The 23,289-nt window shown below is 34.7% G+C and overlaps 2 protein-coding genes across 2 annotated transcripts; one reads left to right on the forward strand and one right to left on the reverse strand.

The window, feature by feature from the left end:
• Positions 1-1,856: 1,856 nt before the first annotated feature.
• On the forward strand, positions 1,857-15,941 carry LOC142972465 (putative fatty acyl-CoA reductase CG5065). The gene is made up of 9 exons (XM_076113625.1): positions 1,857-2,072; positions 7,899-8,098; positions 8,478-8,600; positions 10,148-10,333; positions 11,406-11,601; positions 12,013-12,211; positions 13,159-13,398; positions 13,766-14,023; positions 14,373-15,941. Exons 2-9 carry the CDS (start codon positions 7,907-7,909, stop codon positions 14,533-14,535), a joined length of 1,557 nt encoding a protein of 518 aa, XP_075969740.1. The 5' UTR covers positions 1,857-2,072; positions 7,899-7,906; the 3' UTR covers positions 14,536-15,941.
• Positions 15,942-16,808: 867 nt separating this feature from the next.
• LOC142972468 (C-type mannose receptor 2-like) lies at positions 16,809-21,101 on the reverse strand. Its single transcript, XM_076113635.1, has 5 exons — positions 20,961-21,101; positions 20,489-20,752; positions 18,946-19,140; positions 17,493-17,744; positions 16,809-17,036 (listed from the first exon to the last, which is right to left on the reverse strand). The coding sequence occupies exons 1-5, from the start codon at positions 21,013-21,015 to the stop codon at positions 16,840-16,842; spliced, it is 963 nt and encodes a 320-aa protein (XP_075969750.1). The 5' UTR covers positions 21,016-21,101; the 3' UTR covers positions 16,809-16,839.
• Positions 21,102-23,289: the final 2,188 nt, after the last annotated feature.

Genomic DNA, 23,289 nt, shown 5'->3' on the forward strand with positions numbered 1-23,289 from the left:
GGACACCGTCTGAATACTTTATAAAAGCTTACATGGATCATATAATGTTTATTACTGATTAAATATATTATGTATTTCTTGATTGCCCTTAAGCGAGTATGTACTAACCACAGAGAAAAGCTTCAGTTTTCTATTTCGCTTGAAGAACCATTTTATTTTAATATATTCTCCAGAGTTTCCTCAAATGGTCTACTTTTACATTGCCAAATAAATAAAGCAATTAGTAAACCGTGCAATTATTTAATATATAATTATAAGCAATTAATAAATCAGTGTTTGCAAATCTCATTGGACCTATACCTACTTATAAAATTAAAAATGCAAAATTTAATCAATAATAATTTTAAAAACCACATTTTAGTGATTAGAAAACCACGAACTTAGCCCAGAAACGCCTAAAGCTCTCGGAACCCTGAGCCATCAGATGAAAACTTTATTTTCCATGCGTAATACTCACACATGAATCACATAGACAAAAATAAATCTGCCATAATTCGTTAGGTTAGTTTATATTTGTTTAATAGAACACAATTACTCATACTATTATAGAACTGCTGCAAAAGATCTATTGAACAACGCCATCTATCCGAAATATCTGTAACAACGAGATTTTCCAAGCAGCCGACATTCTATTTAATTCTTACTGATTCCGTTAGATGGTCGTAGCCACGTACAAGAAATTGATTGTAATAATAACAGATTGCGCTGTATCTTAATTTATCAAGACGAAATAAACTACGTTTAGAAAAACATGCCTCTTATAAACTAAATAAGATTTTAAGGGAATATCGAGATGTACATAATTAACTTTCATCATCGAAAACATAAGAGCCTTTGCCATTAACAGATACTTTGAAAATAGTGTTGCTTGACCTGTGTACAATAACTGTGATTAAACAAACAATTAAAGCAGTTATGTAGCTTGAACCGTTTACATGTAGTATAATATTAGGTCAATATCATTGTCAATATACTTAATATCAATGTAATTTTATACGCCACATGTCAAAGAAATATTTGCAAATAAAATTTTATTCTACGAGTCTGCGTTTGTATTCGTCTCTATAGGCTAATTAAGATGAAGTTAAGTTTTTTTACATTGAGAGCTGGATCGGCGTTTCTCTGGTGGAACAACTATGTAAAAATACGCTGATTTATAATTTAGTCATTACAAACACAGGAAAAACCGGGACACATGTATCTACAAAAGCTGCACAAAATTTTAAATGTTGTTTGTGACAAAGATACACTTACCGCAAATGAAGGAGTTTAATCAGGCTCATTATTGTTGTCTCTGCTTAATTTCTAGACAAATTCCTTAACACAATCAATTCCTTACGCCGGCAGGTAAAGTGGAAATGAACTCGCTAATTTAAAATTTAGAGCAAAATTAATTCAGTTTGTGATATACTTTATCGCCTGACCTCCTCGTATGTCTGTAATAGAAATGAATGTCATTAAATATAGGTACAAATACTAGAAAATCGTTTTCAGTAGATGAGCCTGCACGGAGAAAGGACAGGAGTCTAAACTAGTTTACTGTTTGCTAGATATGAGAACAGTCGATATCGATAGAACGCTTATAAACTGTACAAAGAATTGATAAACTTGAAGATACTTCAAAAAAACTATAATTGCTGCTAGAAATTATCTCACAAAACGCAATTGCTTACTTAAATCTGTAGAAAGATTTTTGTGCGCAGTTCTTAGGTACCCTTTGGAAAATTCATATCTTTTTTAATGAAGTAACACATTTTATTTACTTAAGGTAAGCGATTGCCAAATATATTTAATGTCCATCGACAAACAAACCTCCTTCCTTACGGCATTCCATAACCCGCGAGTTTAGCGTTATACAACTTCAGTTAGCGCATGCGCTCGCGCAAGCTGTGCCGCGTCTCGCACTGCTGGATCAACCAATATAACCGGTATTCACGCGTACTGAACAAATTTTCACTTTTTCTTTCGTTTATAGAACTATTGACTTAAATAATCTGCTGCCCGTAACTAGTGTGCGGTAAATAAAGTGTCTGTGATTTAGTTGCGTATTTGTGGATCTAATTTTATATAGAGTAAGTACTTTTAAAGTAAATTTAGACTACGCTTCTTATAAATATTAGAACTATAAAGCATCCCTTTAATCAATTATGAAATAAAGAATATAGAGAGCACATCCATGTATCATTCTACGAATAGAACCATTCATAAAATGCTTTCATCGGGAAATCGTAGAATTTTAATATAAGTTAACGGCAAGACACCTAGTATCTCCATAAAGCATAACAAGAATAACGGACTTTGCAAAGTTAATTTAAGCACTAATTAAACGAGAACAGTTCTACTTATTCGAAACCGGCACCGGAACAAAAGTTTATTGCATTCAGAGGTACAGTCTAAGTACTCTAAGTAATAACATTTGACGACAATAAGAGTGTTCTGAAATAAATTTAACTCGGTCGATATGAATAATAATAATATTAATAAGTACCGGTAGAACGGAGTTCCTTTTGAATACAGGGGTTATTTTTAAATATAAAAAATGGGCATGTTTAGGGTCAATAATACTATTCAAAATGATATTTTACTGTGATGTTTTCTGCCAAGTACCGGATAATTGAACTCGTCACTAGCTTATTTACTTATTTCTATTATCAAGTTAACCTAAAATTTTCTTAAAATTACCCCATTCTACGGTATATTAAGGCACAATAACGTAAGGCATCTATTGCATTCAAAGTATATAGATACATATTATGTGTAAACTTTTCTTTCCGTAGACTACGGGTTTTCCCGAAGACAATCTGGTAGAGCTAACGTAATAATCAGGTTTGAACGACTGCGTAATATTACTTACCTATCGAACCACTGGTTATATGCACTTGTATATTATCACCTACCGGTAATAATTTCAGAGCTCGAAAAAGAGCACAAATTTGACACACAAGTTGCAGATATAAAAAGAAGATTGGGATAAGATCAGCTACAGCAAAGTACTTTAAAAAGTGAAGTTTAAAGATAGCTAGAGCAAAGAAATTAATTTAGAGTCTTCAACACTAATAATAACCAATAAATTCATAATAAATACTGTTTCCACAGGTTTCATCTTATTTTTAGATATTTTTTTCTTTGCTTTCGCATTTGCATTGCGATAACATGTGCAAAGTTCCAAGTACAGAGGCATACTGAAGTTCTACGAAATACGCGCACGTCTTTGTGCACTATTTACTTGAACCATTTAAATGTTTAAGCTCTTTATCTTAGTTTGAAGATTGACGTTTCTTGCAAGTATTTGTCGGAAAAACAGTACATGCTTAAGTGATATAAATATTGTAATACTTAATTTTAAGGCACTTAATATTGGGAATCCTTAACTTAGGTTTATAAAACTTATGAATCGAAAATTGTCTATTGCATATTTTTTATCTTGTTTATGTGCACAATGAATGCTAAGTGCCGGAATTTGCATTAATATAATTTATTTTGTCCGTTGTGATCATGTAATGCTAACCCACTTTCTACATTTTTGGCAGTAATTACGTATATTTTTATAATTTGGGATTCAAATTTTCTGTAGAGCATATCGTCATATCCTACTTAGTAACTTTGATTAATACAAAAGCTTGTTTAATACTGCATGTAAAGACATGATTAATGCCATAATGCTGACTCTACCTTTACCTATGTGTAACAGTAGCGCGATTCTCTATCACTATAGCTAGATCCTTATAGGTATAATATTGTAGTAGAAAGTACACACAAAAACAGGTAAAACACGCACCATTTCTATTTCTTTTATATAAAAATAACTAGTTTATTCTCTATGTAATTTGTTTGTTATACAACTTAGTTGCAAATAACTGTTCGCGTGATCTCTAAAACTATGAAACTGTTCGTAACCGAAATAGACTCGAGTTTATTGCACAACACTGTTTGTATAATTAATGTTTTACACAATTTTATTCTATTTGAAGTTAAACTGGTAAAACAACTAAAACTATACTTGAAGTCTCATATCCATACTTTGTTTCATCTGTAATCACAGCGTGTCGCCTCGCATTATGTCCTTTTCTTTATACTTTTTTTTAACAAGCCACCAGTAGATGTTTTGGCTTTGTCGATTTTAATTGAAAATTCGAAGTAAGTTGCAGAATAAAACCTTTTTTTTAACCCATTTCTGTCCCACTGCAAGACAAGGGTCTCCTCCCAAACAAGGGAAGGGTTAGACCTTGAGTCCACCATGCTGGCCACGTGCGGGTTGGGGAACAAGACCTAAGTAACTTAATGTTTATAAAGTTCATCCTTAGTCATAGTGTCAGTTACATAGTTTATTGGTCGACATAAAGCTAAATCTAAAGTTCACTTAGTTAACAACTTGGCCTGAAAACACATTCGTTCCTAGAAAATGAAATACCGTATTGCTACCCACTCTTCACCGGACTGTACCTACGCATAAAATGTTAAATGAATTATTAAACTATTACATCTAGTAGTTATATAAACAAAGAAAGTGTTTTACGAACCAATAAAATATTACATTATGTATACTGTAACTATACAACAAAGAACATAGGCTATTCTGCCAGAGACCACCTAGGTATGTGTAAACGGAATAGTAATAGGTAATAAACGTTACGAGTTAGCAGTGCGCATGCGCCGTTAGACAATAAGATAAGATCGCCTCAGGCCAATTCTTCATTGCACTTATATAAAAACAAGTTTATTTAATAACAGGATCAGTGTAAAGGTAACTTATGAAATATAAAGTGTCTGCGAATCTGTAGAAGTAATCGATAGATTATAGAAACAAACAATTATAATTAATACTTAAATACTGTCCCATTGCTGGATAACGATGTCCTTCCGGAAAGAAAGAGGGAGTGGAGCTTGAGTCGGCAACGCTGGCTAAGTACAGCTTACAGCGTACAGCGGATTTAAAATCTAGATCGACTTCTCTATGAGTATAATTATTTTTTGTAAATACAGTGTTTCGTTTTAACATTAAATAAAGTAATCGTCAGTGAATAATACAAACATACCTTAACTCAAGACTACAAATTAATTTTTATTTAGCCCCAAATGCGTTCAAAGATGTTATGAAAGATGTACACATTTTTCATATCTGTAAGACAAAAAAGCATAATTTATAATCACGTCTAGAAATAATTGACATATGACCATTAAATAAAATCGCAGGTAACATACATTACATAATTACATGAGATTACAGACTAAGTTCAAAGTCTAATTGCTGTCTGCATTATAACATGCTAAGATCCGTTCATATTATTACACATAGCGGTCGGGTAATGAGATTCCCATTCTTCAATTATAATTGCAAAGATAATTATGTTGATATGGTAATATTTTTTAAATTATAAACATAGTGAAGACTTGAAATTGACGAATAAGTTTTCTTTTATAGCAATGTGAAACGACTCTATTTTATAAAGGTATGGGACATATTAAATATATTTTAAAAGAATCCCAATTTTTGAATTTTATCGCGTTATAATATTTACCTACTATTATTCTGTACGCGTTAAACCCATGCTTTGATTGATGTCGAGTTGAAAGATCAAGAAACTATATAATAAAATTACGCACGTTTACGCAACATGTCACCATAATTGTCCTTGGTTATTGACAAACCGCCATAATGTTTCCTGACCCATAAATAATTAAGCAATTAGGTTCTAATTAGTGCGTAATGTTCATAGAACCATGACACGAACAATTAGCGACAAAACCACTCATATTGGTATACGATGGCACTTTCAAAACGGTCTCATTAAGTAACAAGTCGAACTAATAATTCACGCTTAATTTAAGCATCTAACCATGCCATAGGTACCTCTACCATGGCTACATTGGCTACTATACATGACACAACTTCTTTACGCAACTCTCTCGTGCGTAGTTGACAGCTAAAATGTTGAAAACACTGAGACGACTACCGCACAATAAATGCGTATATATAACATTATATAATAATTTGTTCACCACTTACATTCAGTAGAGAAACTCAGATGTTCCCAAGCCCTTGAGGTTGAGTAGATAATTGCGTAAATGTCCATGATAAATGATTTTATGGGTGTAATGTGAAACGATATTAACATTTTATAATATCCGCCGCGTCATGTGCTCACTGTGACACTTTTATATCCACGCATATGATGTAGTATGCTTGACATTATTTATTTTATAAGTTTCTTGGTATTTTGGAGAGAGATATGTGTTGTCAGACAACGAGCATTTACTGACAAAAACATCTTATTTGCTAATAAATTATGTATATTACAGCAACTGTTTAACCTCTTAAATGGAAAGTTAGATTCCACTTTTAGAATTCTTTCGATTTCGCACGTGTCGTGGCACTCCCAGTGTAAATCTGTGTTGTAATTTGTCCATCGAGCCTCAGGACTGCTCACTTTCCTTTATACATAGCTCCGAAACTACCATACCTTCCATTTAACATACCTACGTGAAATATGCGAGTGTGAACTTGAATAACGTTACAACGAGGTACCTATTACTATAATATAAAGGCTTGTTAGTTAAGAGGGCCAATTGTGCAAGACTCTAACATTACCTGCGGGTCATCGTATCAGTGGACAGTCGCAGGGAAGTATTTCGCAGTCGCGTTACAACATTATGATGAAATTATTCGCCATTAACTTTACCTACTGTTTGCGGTTGTTTACCTTCGGGCTTCGGTTATTCTTTAACATGTATATTTTTTTGGTGTAAAATCTATACTAATATTATAAAGCTGAAGAGTTTGTTTGTTTGTTTGTTTGTTTGTTTGAACGCGCTAATCTTAGGAACTACTGGTCCGATTTGAAAAATTCTTTCAGTGTTAGATAGCCCATTTATCGAGGAAGGCTATAGGCTATATAACATCACGCTATGGTCATTAGGAGCGGAGTAGCAACGAAAAATGTTACAAAAACGGGGAAAATGTTGACTCATTTTTTTAGGTAACGCAAGCGAAGTTGCGCGGGTCAGCTAGTATTAAATATATTTAGTCTAACAGTTACGTTGCATGGATACGTATCTACGTAGGTGTAAAAATCGACCCGATTTTTCCAACTTATGACAGACATTTCAGAAGGACGATTTCCTAACACTATTAATTATCGAAAAATATGGAAAATGTATGAAAAACCAATCAGCGCCCCTAAAATATACTGGAACATTTTTAAAGTAATATAATATACCAAGTCTATGAAATCGCGTCACAGAAGCAATTTGTGATTACAACTGTACCCGCACAGTGGGACGACTGTAGTGAGTATTGCAAATGACGGATAATGGTGTGCTATCATAGCATCTAGACTCACTAGACCGTGACGAAGTAGTTCCTAGATATGTTTCTCCGGATGTGTTTAATATGTACCTAACTATGTTTTGTATGTAATTGACGCAATTGTTAATAACTCTATTCGGGAAATGGATAGTATGTTAGTCGATTTTTATACTACGTTCAATGCTAATGTATTTAAATATTCCGGTGAAACTGTTATATTGGCAAATTACGATTTTAGTATATTGATCGCCTAGTTATTTATTATCATTGGCAGACGTTGGCAAGTCGTAGAGGTGATGAAATTGAGGCGGGTTTCATTGCATACATAATAAATCAAAAGTTACACTTAAAAATATCGTTTTAAGTTAACACGCCAGGCCACGTTAGGGCTAGTTTCACGGCTTTTCGTTCTTCTAATTGACTCCCAAAGATAGTTACAGTAAATGTATGAAAACAACTATTACAATACTCTCCTTTGCGTCGCGCAAACGGGTACAAAATCCACCTGATATACATCCGCCACTTATCTATCAGCTGTGAAGCTGGACCCTAATTTTTGTTTATCTATTTTTAATAACATTCCTTTTTGCAGTTGCGAACATGAGTTCAGAAGTAAACGAATGGTACAAGGGTCGGAAGGTGTTCGTGACGGGCGCCCTGGGGCTGATGGGCAAGGTGCTGATAGAGAAGCTGCTGTACAGCGTGCCCGACATAGGCTGCGTGTACGCGCTGGTGCGCTCCAAGCGCGGCAAGACTCCCGAGACACGCATCGAAGACATGTGGAAACTGCCTGTGAGTTCGTGTAATATTATGACTAAATGATACACTCGATAGGTAGTAGCACTTATTAAAGTTTTGTTTTTATTTTGTACACTAGACGTACGAATAATTTTAATTATCACTCTTGATTCAGCTATCGAGAAGCTCTCGATGGTTTGATGTAGATCTGCGATTTCAGAACCTAAATGGTTTGTTGTCCACCGACACAAATATTTGTAATTAATTATTTTTTCCTACACTACCTCTATATTTATTGGAAAGGACGTATTATAATTATATGCACCCACAATACTGGTATTTTGATACGTGAATGCTTACGTTAATTTTAAAATTACGTATATCAATAGACATCTTAAGCAACAATAAATGATATGAATAATTATTTTTCCAGTTGTTCCAAAGAATAAGGGAGGAGAAGCCACATGTCATGAAGAAGCTGATCCCAGTTACCGGCGACATTATGTACGATGAACTGGGCATCGACAAAACTCAACTGAATGAGTTGTATAATGAGGTAAATTAAACTACATTTTATTTCAATTTTATATTTTTTTATTACAAAGAATGAAAGCTTGAAATACTGGTTGGACTGAAAAAGTTGTGTTGTACCTTTTTTTTATTGTAATTTTTCACGGCAAATTATTATATTTTAGGTTATATTGTACTCTTCTGCAGCTTCGCTTGAAATTATCTTAATGAATTTAAGTTTTTGATGTGTTTGCTTCATTCGCATTCACAATCTCATTAACGTCCAAATTCTACATATATCGTGAGAAAATAGTTTAATTATCATTGTGCTAACATTTGTATTGTTTAAATCGTTTACTTTATAATTAATTTAAAACAATTAAAGTTTATGCAAAATACACAACACATGTAAAAATTCAAATTTTATAAGCCGATACGTGCTAATGCGTTAGTGAAAGCGCTCGACGATGTAAAGGAAAGTGCAACCTAGGTATTTGAATCATTCTCGATTCTCGCGCCAGTGAAATCTTGTTGCGAATACGAGTGTAACAAGTTAACAACTGTTATATCGTAACAATTACTTAAACAAACAATATGAATAACTAGTTATTTTACTATTAACAGTCGCTTAATAAATTTGAATAACGACTTTTGTGTCGTAAATAAATTCTTACGGCTCTTTGTGGTAATAAAACTTCAATAAAAATCTCACTTTCGTAGATACAGTCGGCAAAACCCAAACAGCGGTTGTACGAATATGATTATATCGTCCGACCACTCAGTAGAAACTTAGAGAGTTTTAGAATACACAATTTATCTAGGCTATACCTTCTTAAAAAAATGATGTATTTCCAAAATAAACTAGCTGTATCCGACAGGCTAAATAGCAGCATAGGTTTGCTCACTAATAGTCTAAATTCAACATATTGTATTACCTCCGCCAGCCGCGAAACTTGTACACAAAGATCTCTATGTCGTTCTCCTATAGAAAAATCAGAGTAAAAAGTAGATAGTGTGCTATCACTATTGTAATATTATAAAATCGGAACGCTGTATAAATCAGTTATATAATTTGACATAGTAGCCTGCTAAGTAGCACAACGGCACGAGTAGTGGAGTAGACCCCGTTCCATTCATACTTAGTTCTTTTCACCGCCCGCGCAGCTAACTTGCGCAACCAACATACTTTTTATTTAATTTATTGAGCTTGAGATTAGATGTGACTAACATTTTATAATTGCTTTCAGTATTATATCATTACTTTCTTCGTAACGCGGTGCATGGAATGATTTATTCGAATATTGCAACTTACAGTTCCTGTTTACGAAATGCTCACGGAAATTTTATTTTTAACGAAGCGATTTTAATCAACGCTAAATCAAGACAGAGCTTGGAATACATGCAATTGGAATACATTGCATCACTTACTAGTCCTAAATAAACTAAAACTAACTAAATTATAGATGCTGGACCCAAACAATGAATATAATTATGCATTTTTCATTTCATTCAAGGAATTTAAGCGCTTTGACATGGCCGCCCTAATCAACCAATCTATCATAGGTGCTAAGTTTTGCGATCATTCTGTTCTAGGTATCAATAGTATTTCACTTCGCAGCCAGCTTGAGGCTGGAGGCGCCACTAAAGGAAGGCCTGGAGATGAACACTAAGGGCACCATGAGAGTCCTCGACATGGCCAAGAAGATGAACAAACTCGTGTCTTTCATACATTTGTCTACGGCCTTCTGTTATCCTGACTACGAAAGAATGGCTGAAAAGGTAACTCACGTGGAATAAGGTTTTTAAATTTTCGAGGTGCTAATATTGCAATCACAGTTCGGGAGACAATAAGTGTTTTATGTAATTTGACATGGACACTTTATAGACGCGTTACCGCCAAATTGTATCTAAACTAAGCAGCACTAATTTTGATCATTATACCATGTCAAAGGCTTCCGAAAGGCTAGAACAAGTTTGAAACAAAGACCAATACAACGAATTTTACCGTAAAAAATAGTTAGAATAAAAAGTTACCCGACCATATCTTATATTTATGTTCTATTGTAAAGTAGCTAAAAGCATTTGTGTTTACCATATAGAAAAATTATCGATAATGACTAGACAACAAAGTTGCAAATTGTACTTTGTCTATGGTTGTGCACTCTGACTTTTTATTGTACATTATTGTAAAAGACTAACGAGTTTCTCTCAAAGACTTATGTAATCATATATTCATAACGCACAAAGTGCTATGTAGTTCGAATTACATAACACGTTCAGTAGGGCAATCGAGGCGATCTAAGTCACTTCTACTTGTAGGAAACGATTAGTATTCATATCGAGACTTGTTTCCTTAAAACCTAAATGGCTTTTAAGATTACACTCTGCTGGAAGTAATCGCATGATTGAAGTGCTGATAATTATGTCGAAGTATTGAAATGAAACTCATCTTATGATAATGAGAGAGTCGATCATGGATGGATCCAATCCGGCAGTCGCTGTTTAGACAACATCGGTTACTTAATGGAAGCGACAATTACCGGAGATATTTTTTTAATAAAATAATATTATTTTAATAAAATAATATCTCCCGTAATGAAGGTTAGGTTTTGAGTCCACGTCAAACACCACGAGTCCATTCTGGCCAAGTGCGGGATTTTATCATATAAGAATAAAATAGTCGTATTAACTGCTAAGCAACCATATTGTAATTAAAGAACGGTTGAATGTTTGTAATCAGGCTACTACTCTTTACAGTAGTAGGTATACAGTTCCCAATAATTTCGCACTTTTATACCAGCAATTTAAAAGATAATTCAGTACCTAAACTACTACTTACTATTTCACTCAGGTGTTCGACCCTCCCGCCGACCCGCACGAAGTCCTCCGCGCGGCCGGCTGGCTGTCAGACAAGCAACTGGAGATCCTAGCACCATCTATCTACCAGAAGCACCCCAACTCGTACACGTACTCCAAGCGATTGGCTGAAGCTCTCGTGAGGGAGAGCTACCCTCAGTTACCCGCGGTTGTAGTACGACCTAGTATAGGTATGGTTTAGTTTTACTGACGTAGTTTGAAACCCTGATATGTTATTGTAAGTTAATCCCGGTACCGTTACTTAGTACCTAATGTTCTGTGCAACTGTAATGGCAATGTCGATGTTTTTTGTTTCAATCCATATTAATGTAGGTACCATGATTCTTGAAGATGTTGAAGGAAATCTTGTTTGACCATCGCTGCTGCAATAATGTACATGAGATGCAATTTAAACATGCCATATTTATATGGACTACTTTTTAACTTTCTCGTTAATCTCGATCGACATAGAGTTCAATATATACTTCATGCTCATAACTTTTACACGGACGCGGTTGAAGCCTAAACATTTAAAAGTTCTTACCCCTATAAAATTATTTTGCAATTTTGAACAATCATAATAATCTGTTTTCATTTCGTAGTAACTCCATCGTACAAGGAGCCGACCCCCGGATGGGTGGACAACCTGAACGGGCCGATCGGTCTAATGGTGGGCGCGGGCAAGGGCGTCATCCGCTCCATGCACTGCTACGGCCACTACCACGCCGAGGTCATTCCTGTAGACATCGCTATCAACAGCATCATCGTTATTGCTTATAAGACTGGCAAGGATACACAGAGGTAATCTTTACAATTTACTTTCTATAAAAATTTGCTACATCTGGAACTACAAAAGGAGCATCTTTTTAAAGGCCTTCAGCACATATATTATTGAACAATCACTCCGTTGTTTGCAGCGTCATAAACTAGCTATAAACGATCTTTAGAACGGCTTAACAGTTAACACAGATACTCTTGAAAAAATCTCAAGAGACTAATTTATTTTTTGTATGTACACCCCAATCTCTGGAATTATTGACCCAATCAGACAAATCTTAAACTGCAACTCCACCAGCGTACGGCTTTACGTTGACAAGATCTTATATCGAATTTTAATATTTTATTAATATATTTTTTATGTTCGTAGGTATTCTTGGATACGGAAATCAAATGGCGCCCATTATTTCATTTTTCTTCCGGCAATCCACACCTAAACCTTTTTATATTGTAATTAAAGATCATTAGCAAACTAAATTCGATTTTGTGAATAATAGCTGCTTCAAAGAACTTGCAGAATAATAATTCTGTATAAATATTTTTTGCTATTGCGTGCATCAATTCCGGTTTGCTTTTTTGTTGTACTCACGTCAATGGCATTCTCGAAGGCTGGTCAAAGTTCTCAATCCATATCCATAAAAACATATGTTATATTATCTGATGCCAAGATAAAGGCCTCTAACCCCAGCTTTTTTTATATGAGTTTTGACTCAACTGAATAGATAAACTACCGCTTAATGTACTTCAGAAAATTTTCAGATTTTTTTTTATAGTTTTCTCTTTACCAAACCTTCTTATTCACAAAATCTATAACTATGTAAAATTTAAATTAAGTTCAGCGTCGACTGAGTAGAGTCGGTCAGACAGTCTGCTTTCTCTTTTATGCTTAGATATCTTCTGTATCTATACACATAGAGACACAGAAAAACAGACGGTAACAACATTTCTAAATCACATGATTTAAATTCCAGACAGTCAGAGATTCCCGTATACAACTTGACCACGGGTGACGATAGAAACACAACTTGGAAGCAAGTGCTGGACATTGGCAAGGCAACAGTACGCAAGTTCCCATTCGAAGGTCCACTGTGGTACCCCGACGGGAACATACGACACAACAAGTTTATACACAGTCTCTGCGTATTCTTCTACCACATCGTGCCAGCTTACTTCATTGACTTCTTGCTGTTTCTGTTTAGACAGAGACGATTGTAAGTATTATTTATTGACTTAATACGGGTATTAACACGTTCACGCATGTTGCACGCATTAGTCGTAAGTAGCGACAGAAAGTAGATCAAAAATAAAAGACACTATTTCTACTATTCTACTTTCTCAGGCCAATAGGATAATAAGTAAATGGACCCGAGCAATCAGCGGTCTGCTGTGACTCTAACGATATTTCCTATGCTTCTAAATACTAGCTAGCCTACCAACTCATAAAAATACATGAAATACACAAAGCAATGATTGTGAATCTACTGAAACAGATTGTCGGCCACGACTCTTACTAGAATAATTAGCATAGTATTAATTTAGCATTTCATCCAGTAAAATTGTATTTACTTTTATTTCCAGCATGGTGCGAATCCAAAACAGAATTTCAGTTGGTCTAGAAGTGCTCCAATACTTTACCACTCGCGAGTGGTGGTTTGACACGAACAACTTTAAGTCTCTAGTGGGTATACTGAACCCCGTGGACAAGGAACTCTTCCCCATGGACCTGACCATCATTGAAGATGAACCTTACATCGAGAGCTGCATGATTGGAGGGAAACTATACTGCCTTAAGGAGAAAATGGAAAACTTGCCGAGAGCGAGGCTGCATAATAAGATGTAAGTTGAAATGAGTGCACAATGTACACATAGGTCTGTGGGTATAACTAGCTTGTAGAGCGTATATTCTATGTTATCGCATACGTATTGGGTAGTATATAACACATTTACTATGACACTTGAATATGCGAATAGGTAAACCTACCTAACATACCTATGAATGAAAATTGTTAAACGTATGTAAATGTAGTATAATCCTACATTTTACCTTTTAAATACTTGCATATATCATTTATAGCGTACTACTTTTACTTTACTAAGGCTTTGTATGCTACCGACAAGGCTACAATTTGGAACAAATAACAATGATTTGTTCTTTTGCAATAATTCGATTAACTTTTCTTTACAGTCTCTACGTCCTGGACCGCCTGGTCTCCATCTTCTTTTACCTTCTGCTGCTGTCATGGATCGTGAGCTACTTCGAGCCTGCCAGGGTACTGCTCTCATTCGGCGGGCCCATCGTCAGGTACATGCCGCTTGTTGGCAAAGCCGTATTTAAAGACGAACTTTAATATTAATATACCTTCACAAATTACACACAGTTTAAAGACATTTTGAGATATGTAAATATTATGCAGATCAAAGTAACAGTAGCCCGATATTCTACTACCGATAACCGGCAAGCTGTCGAGAAATTCTGCACGAAATCTGATCAGTGCCTCTATCGGGCTCCGTAAGAACTATTTTGGCAGTACATTTCAAATGTCCCTCGATACTCGACAGTACCGACTATAAAGAATTGCGCTACAGGTATAGTTGTTATTAATAAAGAAATATTTTTGCCTTTGTTGCCAGTAATTTCCGAAGCAAGTGATACTAGCCGAATTTCTATCGTTGCGTTACACCTTAGAGTAGCAATGATAGCATGAGACACAAAGTGTTACTGATATTAAATGTATTTTGAAAATTCGGCCATTAGCACAAACAGCAATCATAATAATCCAGCCAATGGAGAATGTTAACAAATTTGGATTATTAGCTCTCCATATTCTCTGTTAAAAATAAAAAATACTAGTGAAAGAATTACTTTGATACGTCAATTAGTTTCCGATTTATAAGTAAAACAAGTTGTAACCGCGCGAATCGGTGTGACGTCATTGTACATTACGCTAAGTCTGGCTCACATAGTCTTTTTTAATAATATTTACTATTATTACACTTTAAATGTAATAAGCAGACGAAAACACAACAATATACTGCATAAGCTATTACATCTACGGCTGTAGACTTGATATTAAGCGGGACACGGCCCGCGCGGCATGGTGTACTATGACGTCACGCTGTTAGCGGGACTCGATATTTTTTGAAACTTTGAATGCTTGTAAAATCAAAACTACTTGGTATTTTTGACTAAAACAAAAACTAGTTTTCATGTACATGTACAGGCTTTACTGAGTCAAAATTTCAAGCGATTTGGCATACCTAGTAACATTCTCCATTAAAAAAGACAATAAGCGTTATTTGTCTTCTATTTTATTATTTCTTAGTTATGGATTTTGTTTACCAGTTAAACAGTACCTGAACTATTTCTGTACAATAATACACTTAGACATTATTTACGACTATTAAATATACTTACCTATGATTTTTACAATCTTGATCTAGAATGTTTGGTAGTCACGTTTGTTTTGTAAAATATTTAAGTACAACTCAACTAAATTTGCAAAAATAAGCGTATTTGTTATGATAACGATATTCATAGTTTTGCTCAATCATTCCGTCCCGTAATCGTGATTTGTATTATTTTTAAAAATTAAGTAATATAAATAAGATAAAATACATTGTTTTATTACCCTGTATTAGAATAGTATCTACATTGGTAGTAAGTAAAAATATTGAACTAGTTATTTAAGCTGAACAGTTTATTGTACTTATTAACATTTATTTTTGTAAAAATATACATACCAAATATACTTACTATGTGTCTTTTTTTATTAAGCCAGCCATATGGATACCTGACGATGGGTTAATATTTTCCTTACCTTAAATTTGATTCAGTTTATGTACTATTCACTTGATGATGTCGAGATGTCGCCGGAGGCCCGCTTCGCGGGGCTCCTCCTACGGGGTGGTTTAAAAAGCAACCCACCTCAGCCTTCTAACCTAACCTACCCATGTCGCTTTGCCCAAGTAATTATGCAGAAGGTGTTTTTTATATGACGTAACACAGTTTTTAAACTCTGGCTTTTTCGGACTTTTACCATTGTGAGTTGGTAAATATTAGGTTTTACCGGAAAATCTTAGGATTTACCACAATTCGGGCTTTTACAGTAACATATAGGTACAACAAGTTGCTTCCATATTTTCCTACTTTCTTTGTTATATTCTAAGCCACTGCTCCTTTGTTGCCTCTTCCTACCCTTCCAATCATCATCATTGAAGTGACAGTTTTGATTAGCACACTTTCTTAAAAAACCTATGCTCGTAGCAAACTCCGACATCTATGACAAATGAAAGTACACGAGGATGAAAAATTAATTTAAACGTGAATTTGAAATGAAGCAACTAGTTTTAAGTTTCTTCATTAAAGGCTTATTCCCGGTTTCTGAGGTACATTAAGCGGTAGTTTACTTATATAAAATAACGCTATTGAATAGATAACTTACCGCTAAATGTATTTCAGAAACCGGGCAAAAGTCTTTGATATATAAACGCTGAAATTTAGCGTAATTTAAATACAAATGACTCAACTCAAGAGCATTGCCAATTATGATAGTAGGTATAAACACTTATCTCCTATAAATCTAGCACACAAACAACGGTGAATCAGAAAAAATACGATACATAATAATAAAAGATTTATTTGTACATCACGGCTACTGATCTCCGAACCGGTCGTTGAACGAGGAGGCTAACGTGTCGATATCATGTTCACAAATAAAGAAGCATTTCTGGTCGCAAGCGATGTCGTTCAGTCGCCCGTTGTGAAACATGGAGCCGCACTGCTCGAGGCCTTTGCCGTCAGGTTGGCCGGTACCCCATAGTGTGTAGCCACTGTCTTCTAAACTTGTACCTGGAAATATATTTTAGTGAAATGAATAAATGATGGCATAAGTCAAAATTTATCTAATCAATTTAAGCATTGGGCGTTGGTAATCCACCATGCGGGTATAATGGGGATTGACTTAACACCCCTTCAAGAACTTTTTAGATTTAACGCAAATCCAGTTTTATCACGATGTTTACCACTGGGTTACTCAACACATATCACAACGCTAGTTAAAAACTACAAATACTTTAGCTACCTGTTTTATTTCCAGTTTATAAGGTAGGGAAATGATACAAATAAAAGGGCAATTATTAATGACTTGCGAAAATTAAACGACGTCGTGCACAACACGATACATCTACGCTTAACATTTGGAAGGCGCTCCAAAGCTTTACATAGTTCACATATTTCCAAAACCGGAAGAATTCAGTTGAATTAGTTGGCAAAGAAACAATATTGTAACAGTTGAATCACACATACCTCTAACAGTCTTCCATCCTTCATCAAGCCTGCTATGGAAGCCCAGTAGAATGGCTCCGTGCATAAAGTTGCCGGGGACGCGGTCTTTAGGCGCTCCCATAGTTAGAGTTGTGAGGAAGTTAGCCTCCACCTCTGTGTTGATGACAGCCAGGTACGAGCGCTCGGCGCTACACACTGCGTAAGCCTCTGTCCAGTTCAGCGGTTTCACGTGGAACTTGTAACACTTGCCTACCTGTTCATTGAATATGTAATCTGAAATACATAAAATTACAGTTACTTTATCTAAAACTGTGTTACTTTATAAAATTGTAGAGTTTGTTTGTTTGTTCGGTTTAACGCGCTAATCGCAGGAACTACTGGTGCAAATTGAAAAATATTTTACAGTTGGATAGCCCATGTATTGAGGAAGGCTATAGGCTATTTATCATTACGCTAAGACATTAGGAGCGGAGTAGCAACGAAAAATGTTACAGAAATGGGGATAATAATTATGACCCATTATCTCTTATGTGACGCAAGCGAAGTTGCGCGGGTCAGCTAGTCTTCATATATTTCTTGGTAACATTTTCAATTATATTGTGACTTATAAGCTTGTGTTGTCATGTCGAAACGAAAATAAATACAAACGTATATCCTTTTGTTATTTATTATTCGTTATACGTTTTCGTATAACGAATAATAATAATAATAAATCTAGTTTATTTCGCATTGATGTACTGTAGATTGATTCTTTATGGACACTTACTTTTATAAAGATTTGGATAGTCATGTGAAAAGCTAGCAGCTCACCATTATAGTACCTACAGTTTAGAACAGATAGGTACACATATGTATAACTATATCATTGCTGGCTACAAAATTATAATAAGAATTCGTTCAGGGACCTAATATATGCATAATACATATGTATGTCAAACTATACGGGCCTATGTTATGATGGCCAACCTACAAACCTATTTACGTTGTAGGCATACTGAAACTATTAGTTATTTGCAAAAAATATGCAACTTGTTATGTACAAAATGTTTCATATGAACTTTATCGTTAATTATTGTAATGTTGATTATCATTTTATAGCAGTTGCTCGGGGTCACTCGGTCATATAAATAATGATAACAGTTATTCCCCGTCCCCAGAGCATAAACCGATAAGTAAAAACAATAAATAATCTTAGGTACTGAAGTTTTTTTATATACTTGCCTACCGTAGATCAAGTATGTACTTATCTGTGTGAAAGTTCTTTCCGCTCTTACTGTCCGTTCTTATAGTGAATATTGAGTAGCATTAATTTGTGATTTAGTTAAAGCAAGCTTTGCAAGTATGATTTTTAAGTAAAAATAATTATCAGGGACATTTTTTTAGCCTTTAGCCTACTTTCTGAACGTGGAACACGTAACTTTTGATTCGAAAGTTATGGTATTAATTAATCATCTAAAACTTCGCTTTCTCTCACCTAAATTAGGCATGTTACAAGGTTGATTCCACTCCAAGGACTGTAGACTTTTCTTACAAATGAAGGGGAACTTTTTAGCGCAGTTGTCGTCGTTGTATGCACCGTCGATGTTCATGACCACGCAGTCTTCGACGCCGCCCGCGTCGTTCGGCTCGCCCGGTGACCATTTGTTGTAAACGTCGCTCACGGGAAGACCTGAAGAATTGCATATTTATGTTATACCATTTTGTACAAACATGATCACGAATTAACTAATATGAGGATCGTGCAAGTTTTTGTCAAGAAAAAACGTTTGTATTCGGCGAAATCTGTTTAATGTGTGTTCGCAAAAATGATTCATAGTCTATTAATATTGACTTGATGTGATCCTGGGACTGCCTCATTCATTTGAAGAATGGAGTAGATTTTTTTTTTCTAGAACCTTATACCAAGACGTTTTAATCACTTTTTAAGGCCCATACGAATATTAATTTACCAAAAAATGCATTGTTCCTATACTCCCAATAATTCTGTGCCCAGCCTTATTTTTACGAACAAAAACATAGAAGTATCAGAGTCAAACTTCTTAACTAACAAGCAATCATAATGAATCAAATTCAATGAAAATTGTATGTATTAACAATGGCATTACGACATTGCCTAATAAAGGGTATAAGATGAATTCTTATTTGTTTACGAAAATCTTTGATTGGCATTGAAGTAACGTAATTACAATAGACAGATAATTTTGAAGCACGTTTCTATTTTGCCGTTCATCACTTGGGACGTGCGAATTACTTTGAAATTGTATCTATTTCGTACAGAAGAAATATAAGCTACCATCATTAATTATATTCCCGGAACATATACTAACAGTGATGATAGAAATTCAAAACCATACATCATACAATCATACCATACCTATCAATCAAGTACAATTAGGTTTGAAAAAAATAACAAACAACATTTAAATTAAACATAGAAGTGCTACACGTATAAAAATAAATGTAATGCCGAGTATTGTGTTACTGTTAGATAAATAGATATTATCTCTGTAGATTGGTTTTCGAAAAATGTATCTGAAACTAGTTTGGTTTAGATTTTATGAACGAAATATTTCTGCAATAAATTAGGAAATTGAGGAAGACACTAGTTGACATGCATTAATTCAATGTTGATCATATAAAAATCTACATTATGAAACGGGATCTTTGTTAAATAAATATTTCCCTAAGCAGGTATACAATAAACCAGATGAGCAACTCCGTTAGCACATTATAATTTTAATTCAAAATATTATTCATATTTCTTCACTCATAAGCTCTCATAAGGAAAACTTTGTACAAATATGTCATTGACTCTATTTTTTAATAGATTCTTAGATGAGTTCTTAAGTAAAGACCCCGTTTTTATAGTTTTATATTTTGAAAAACAAAGTGTTCAATTTATAATTTCACGGAACGCTCTAACAGACACCTACTTATTATATAAATAAGTAGTCTTAGGTACTAGTAATTTGTTTCGGATGCCATATCTAGAATAACAAATAGGTTGGTAAACTTACCATCGATAGTTTCAAAGACTCCTTTAGCCACCAAGTCAGATATTCCCACGTAAACATGTCGGAATGGCTGCGAACTGTTCAAATATTCCACCACGGATATAGCTTCATCTTCGTTTTCAGGATAGAACAATGTGGCTCCTTCTAGCGAGCACATTCGTTTGGCATCAGACCATGACTTGCCTAAAGTGTGAATCTTATAAAATGCCTGCGTAGAGTCTATGTACTCGTAGTCTTTCCTAAAAAACTTGCGATTCCTTTGTCCATCTATCAAAAATAAACAATTTTAATGCACACACGGTTTCATATAACACGAATCAAACACAAATTCCTAGAACTCCGCATTTATCGACCTTCTATTATAAACATTCAAATATATGAAATTCTAAACAAGTTATAAAACTATAAATCATAACACAGCTTTAGATAAAATGTTCAATTAAAGGTTTATCACATATAAAAAAACAATACTCACTAGAATTTAAAACTAAGCAGAGAGTAAACAACAGGAACAAACTTTTAGTAAACATTTTATAGTGAATGGATTATGTTGCGACGCGTATACTCTGCGACGCTTCGCATATATATGACCGAGATGTGCAGATTCACAGACATATATGAATCCATAAGTATTTGGTACACTAATACGTATCTTTATTCATCTGTGTGTATAACAAGATTAACAGGAAAACGTAACTGGCCGCGATCGCACACACACGTCGCCTTGCATTCGTGTTTGTGTTCAGTTCAAAAGAAGTTTAATTTTTGTATTTTTAATGGTAAAGACTGTCAATTAAATTGTAAACTGCTTTAAAGGGGCTTTTTAGATCTTTGTTTTTATGTGGTTACCTTTCTCCAGTAATGATAAACTCCAATTAGCTTTGGGAACAGGTCTATAATTTTGTTTTTTTTTACAGCAGACTGCGTTGTTTTATGTGGGTCACAAATTCTCAGCTTTTAAGTATGTCAATATCCAAAAACAGGTAGGCGAGTATCTACTGAAGCTGCTTCTTTGGCCCGCAAATGCATGATACAGTATTTGCGCAAGGTAGGCTTTGCTGAAAACACAGTTTGTGATGTTTATTTTAACCCATTACTATCCCACTGTTGGGCAAGAGTCTCCTTCCGAATGTGTGAGGGGTAAAGCCTTGAGTCTACCACGCTGGCCGAGTGTTGGTTGTGGACTTTGCAATTAACAATTTTTTATCATGGAGAATGATCACGATCTTCACCGTCACAGCAAGTAATAAAAATTCCCCGATGTAATAGGAAAAATAAAACGTTTTAGGTTGCTGCTGGTTATAATATCGTAATACAAGTAACCAAACTGAGATTACGCTTTGATAAAAGCTTTCTAAAATAAAGAAAATAAAGTGTGTACAATAAGACCATATTACATACCTTAACGGACCAAGCACTTGACTGGTTCAACATGAAGAAGGTCCTTTATTATGGCCGTTGACCTTTAAGTATGTCGCGTATTTGCATTTGAAATTCACAAAAATACCACACACCAGTTTCATATTTGACTTTGGTTTTACCTAAAAATATGTTGAAACGACTTCGCTTTGTGATTTTGGACAATTAAATAAATCAACACAAAAAGAGACGGTATAATAAAACTACCGATTATAATCACGGGTTAGAAGCAAATGTTTATTTCAATAATTGATGATATCGACATTCTCGGGTTCTCTTCCATCACTCGAGTTTATTTAAGAATTTTGAAGTCGCCCTTTATTAATATGAACTTATTTTTATAATAAGTACATGGTTTGTCGTATGTCCAAAGTTGTTAGTTTAAAAATTGCAATGCCTGAAAAAGGCTAAGCACCATGCGTGCATCCGTGCATCCTGATATAAGATTTTTTGTATGTACCTATTACTTAGTAAGCACAGTACGATTTGAATTTGAATTTGAGGGTATAAGATAAATACACCTCAAATTAAATTTCGATGAAATTAAATTTATAAATAATTGTATCCGAAAGCGATTGTAATCGAAACGAAAGCTCGCGATCAGTATTCGCATAAAGGTAACTGCTATAAATTGACGGACTACTCTGGAACCTGTGCTTCTAACATATGTATTGAGGAAAACTAGTCACGTGTTTTCCATTATTTTTTTCACACAGGTCGTCTGTTTTTCCAAACGGTTAGTTTATAAGCAATTATGATTAGTGTAATTAGGTAAAACCATCTTCTCGCCTGATATGTCAAGGTAAGACAGAAAGGATGTGAAGCGAGGATAGCGGGGACCTAAGGTTATTATTCTTATACATTTTCCTATAACTTAAGGTGCTGAAACCGTAGATAACTACACGATTTGGTAGAAAACAAGAGTGGTAAACCTTTTGAAATCTTCAAGGAAACAAGTCCTGGCGCCGACTTTACTCTTTAACTTACTTCTTTTTATATCGTCTGCATCATTATCAGATGCATCTTTTCTTGAGACGAAATGACTGACTAATCGCAACGCGACATCGCCTTTCTTCCAGGTTCCACTTTATCATTCTTAATTATGGCCAGTTTCATCACTTTTGATTAAGTACCAGTTAGATTTTCAGTAGAAATATTGACAGAATTTTAAATCTATCATTGTTTATCGGATAGGTTACGACACTTATCCGCGAGTTATGAACGATATTTGTGTAATTTCAATATGTATATTGCTACTTACATGTTTAAATTCCTTGTCGATACTACTAATTGTTTAAACGGAATAGAGTTCACAGTCCAATCTCAAAATCGTGCATGTTTATTTTTTTGATCAAAATCTTTACTGGTCGTCAACAAAGCAGGTA

The sequence above is a fragment of the Anticarsia gemmatalis genome, chromosome 4 (genome assembly GCF_050436995.1).
Source record: "Anticarsia gemmatalis isolate Benzon Research Colony breed Stoneville strain chromosome 4, ilAntGemm2 primary, whole genome shotgun sequence".
Classification (NCBI taxonomy): Eukaryota; Metazoa; Arthropoda; class Insecta; order Lepidoptera; family Erebidae; genus Anticarsia; species Anticarsia gemmatalis.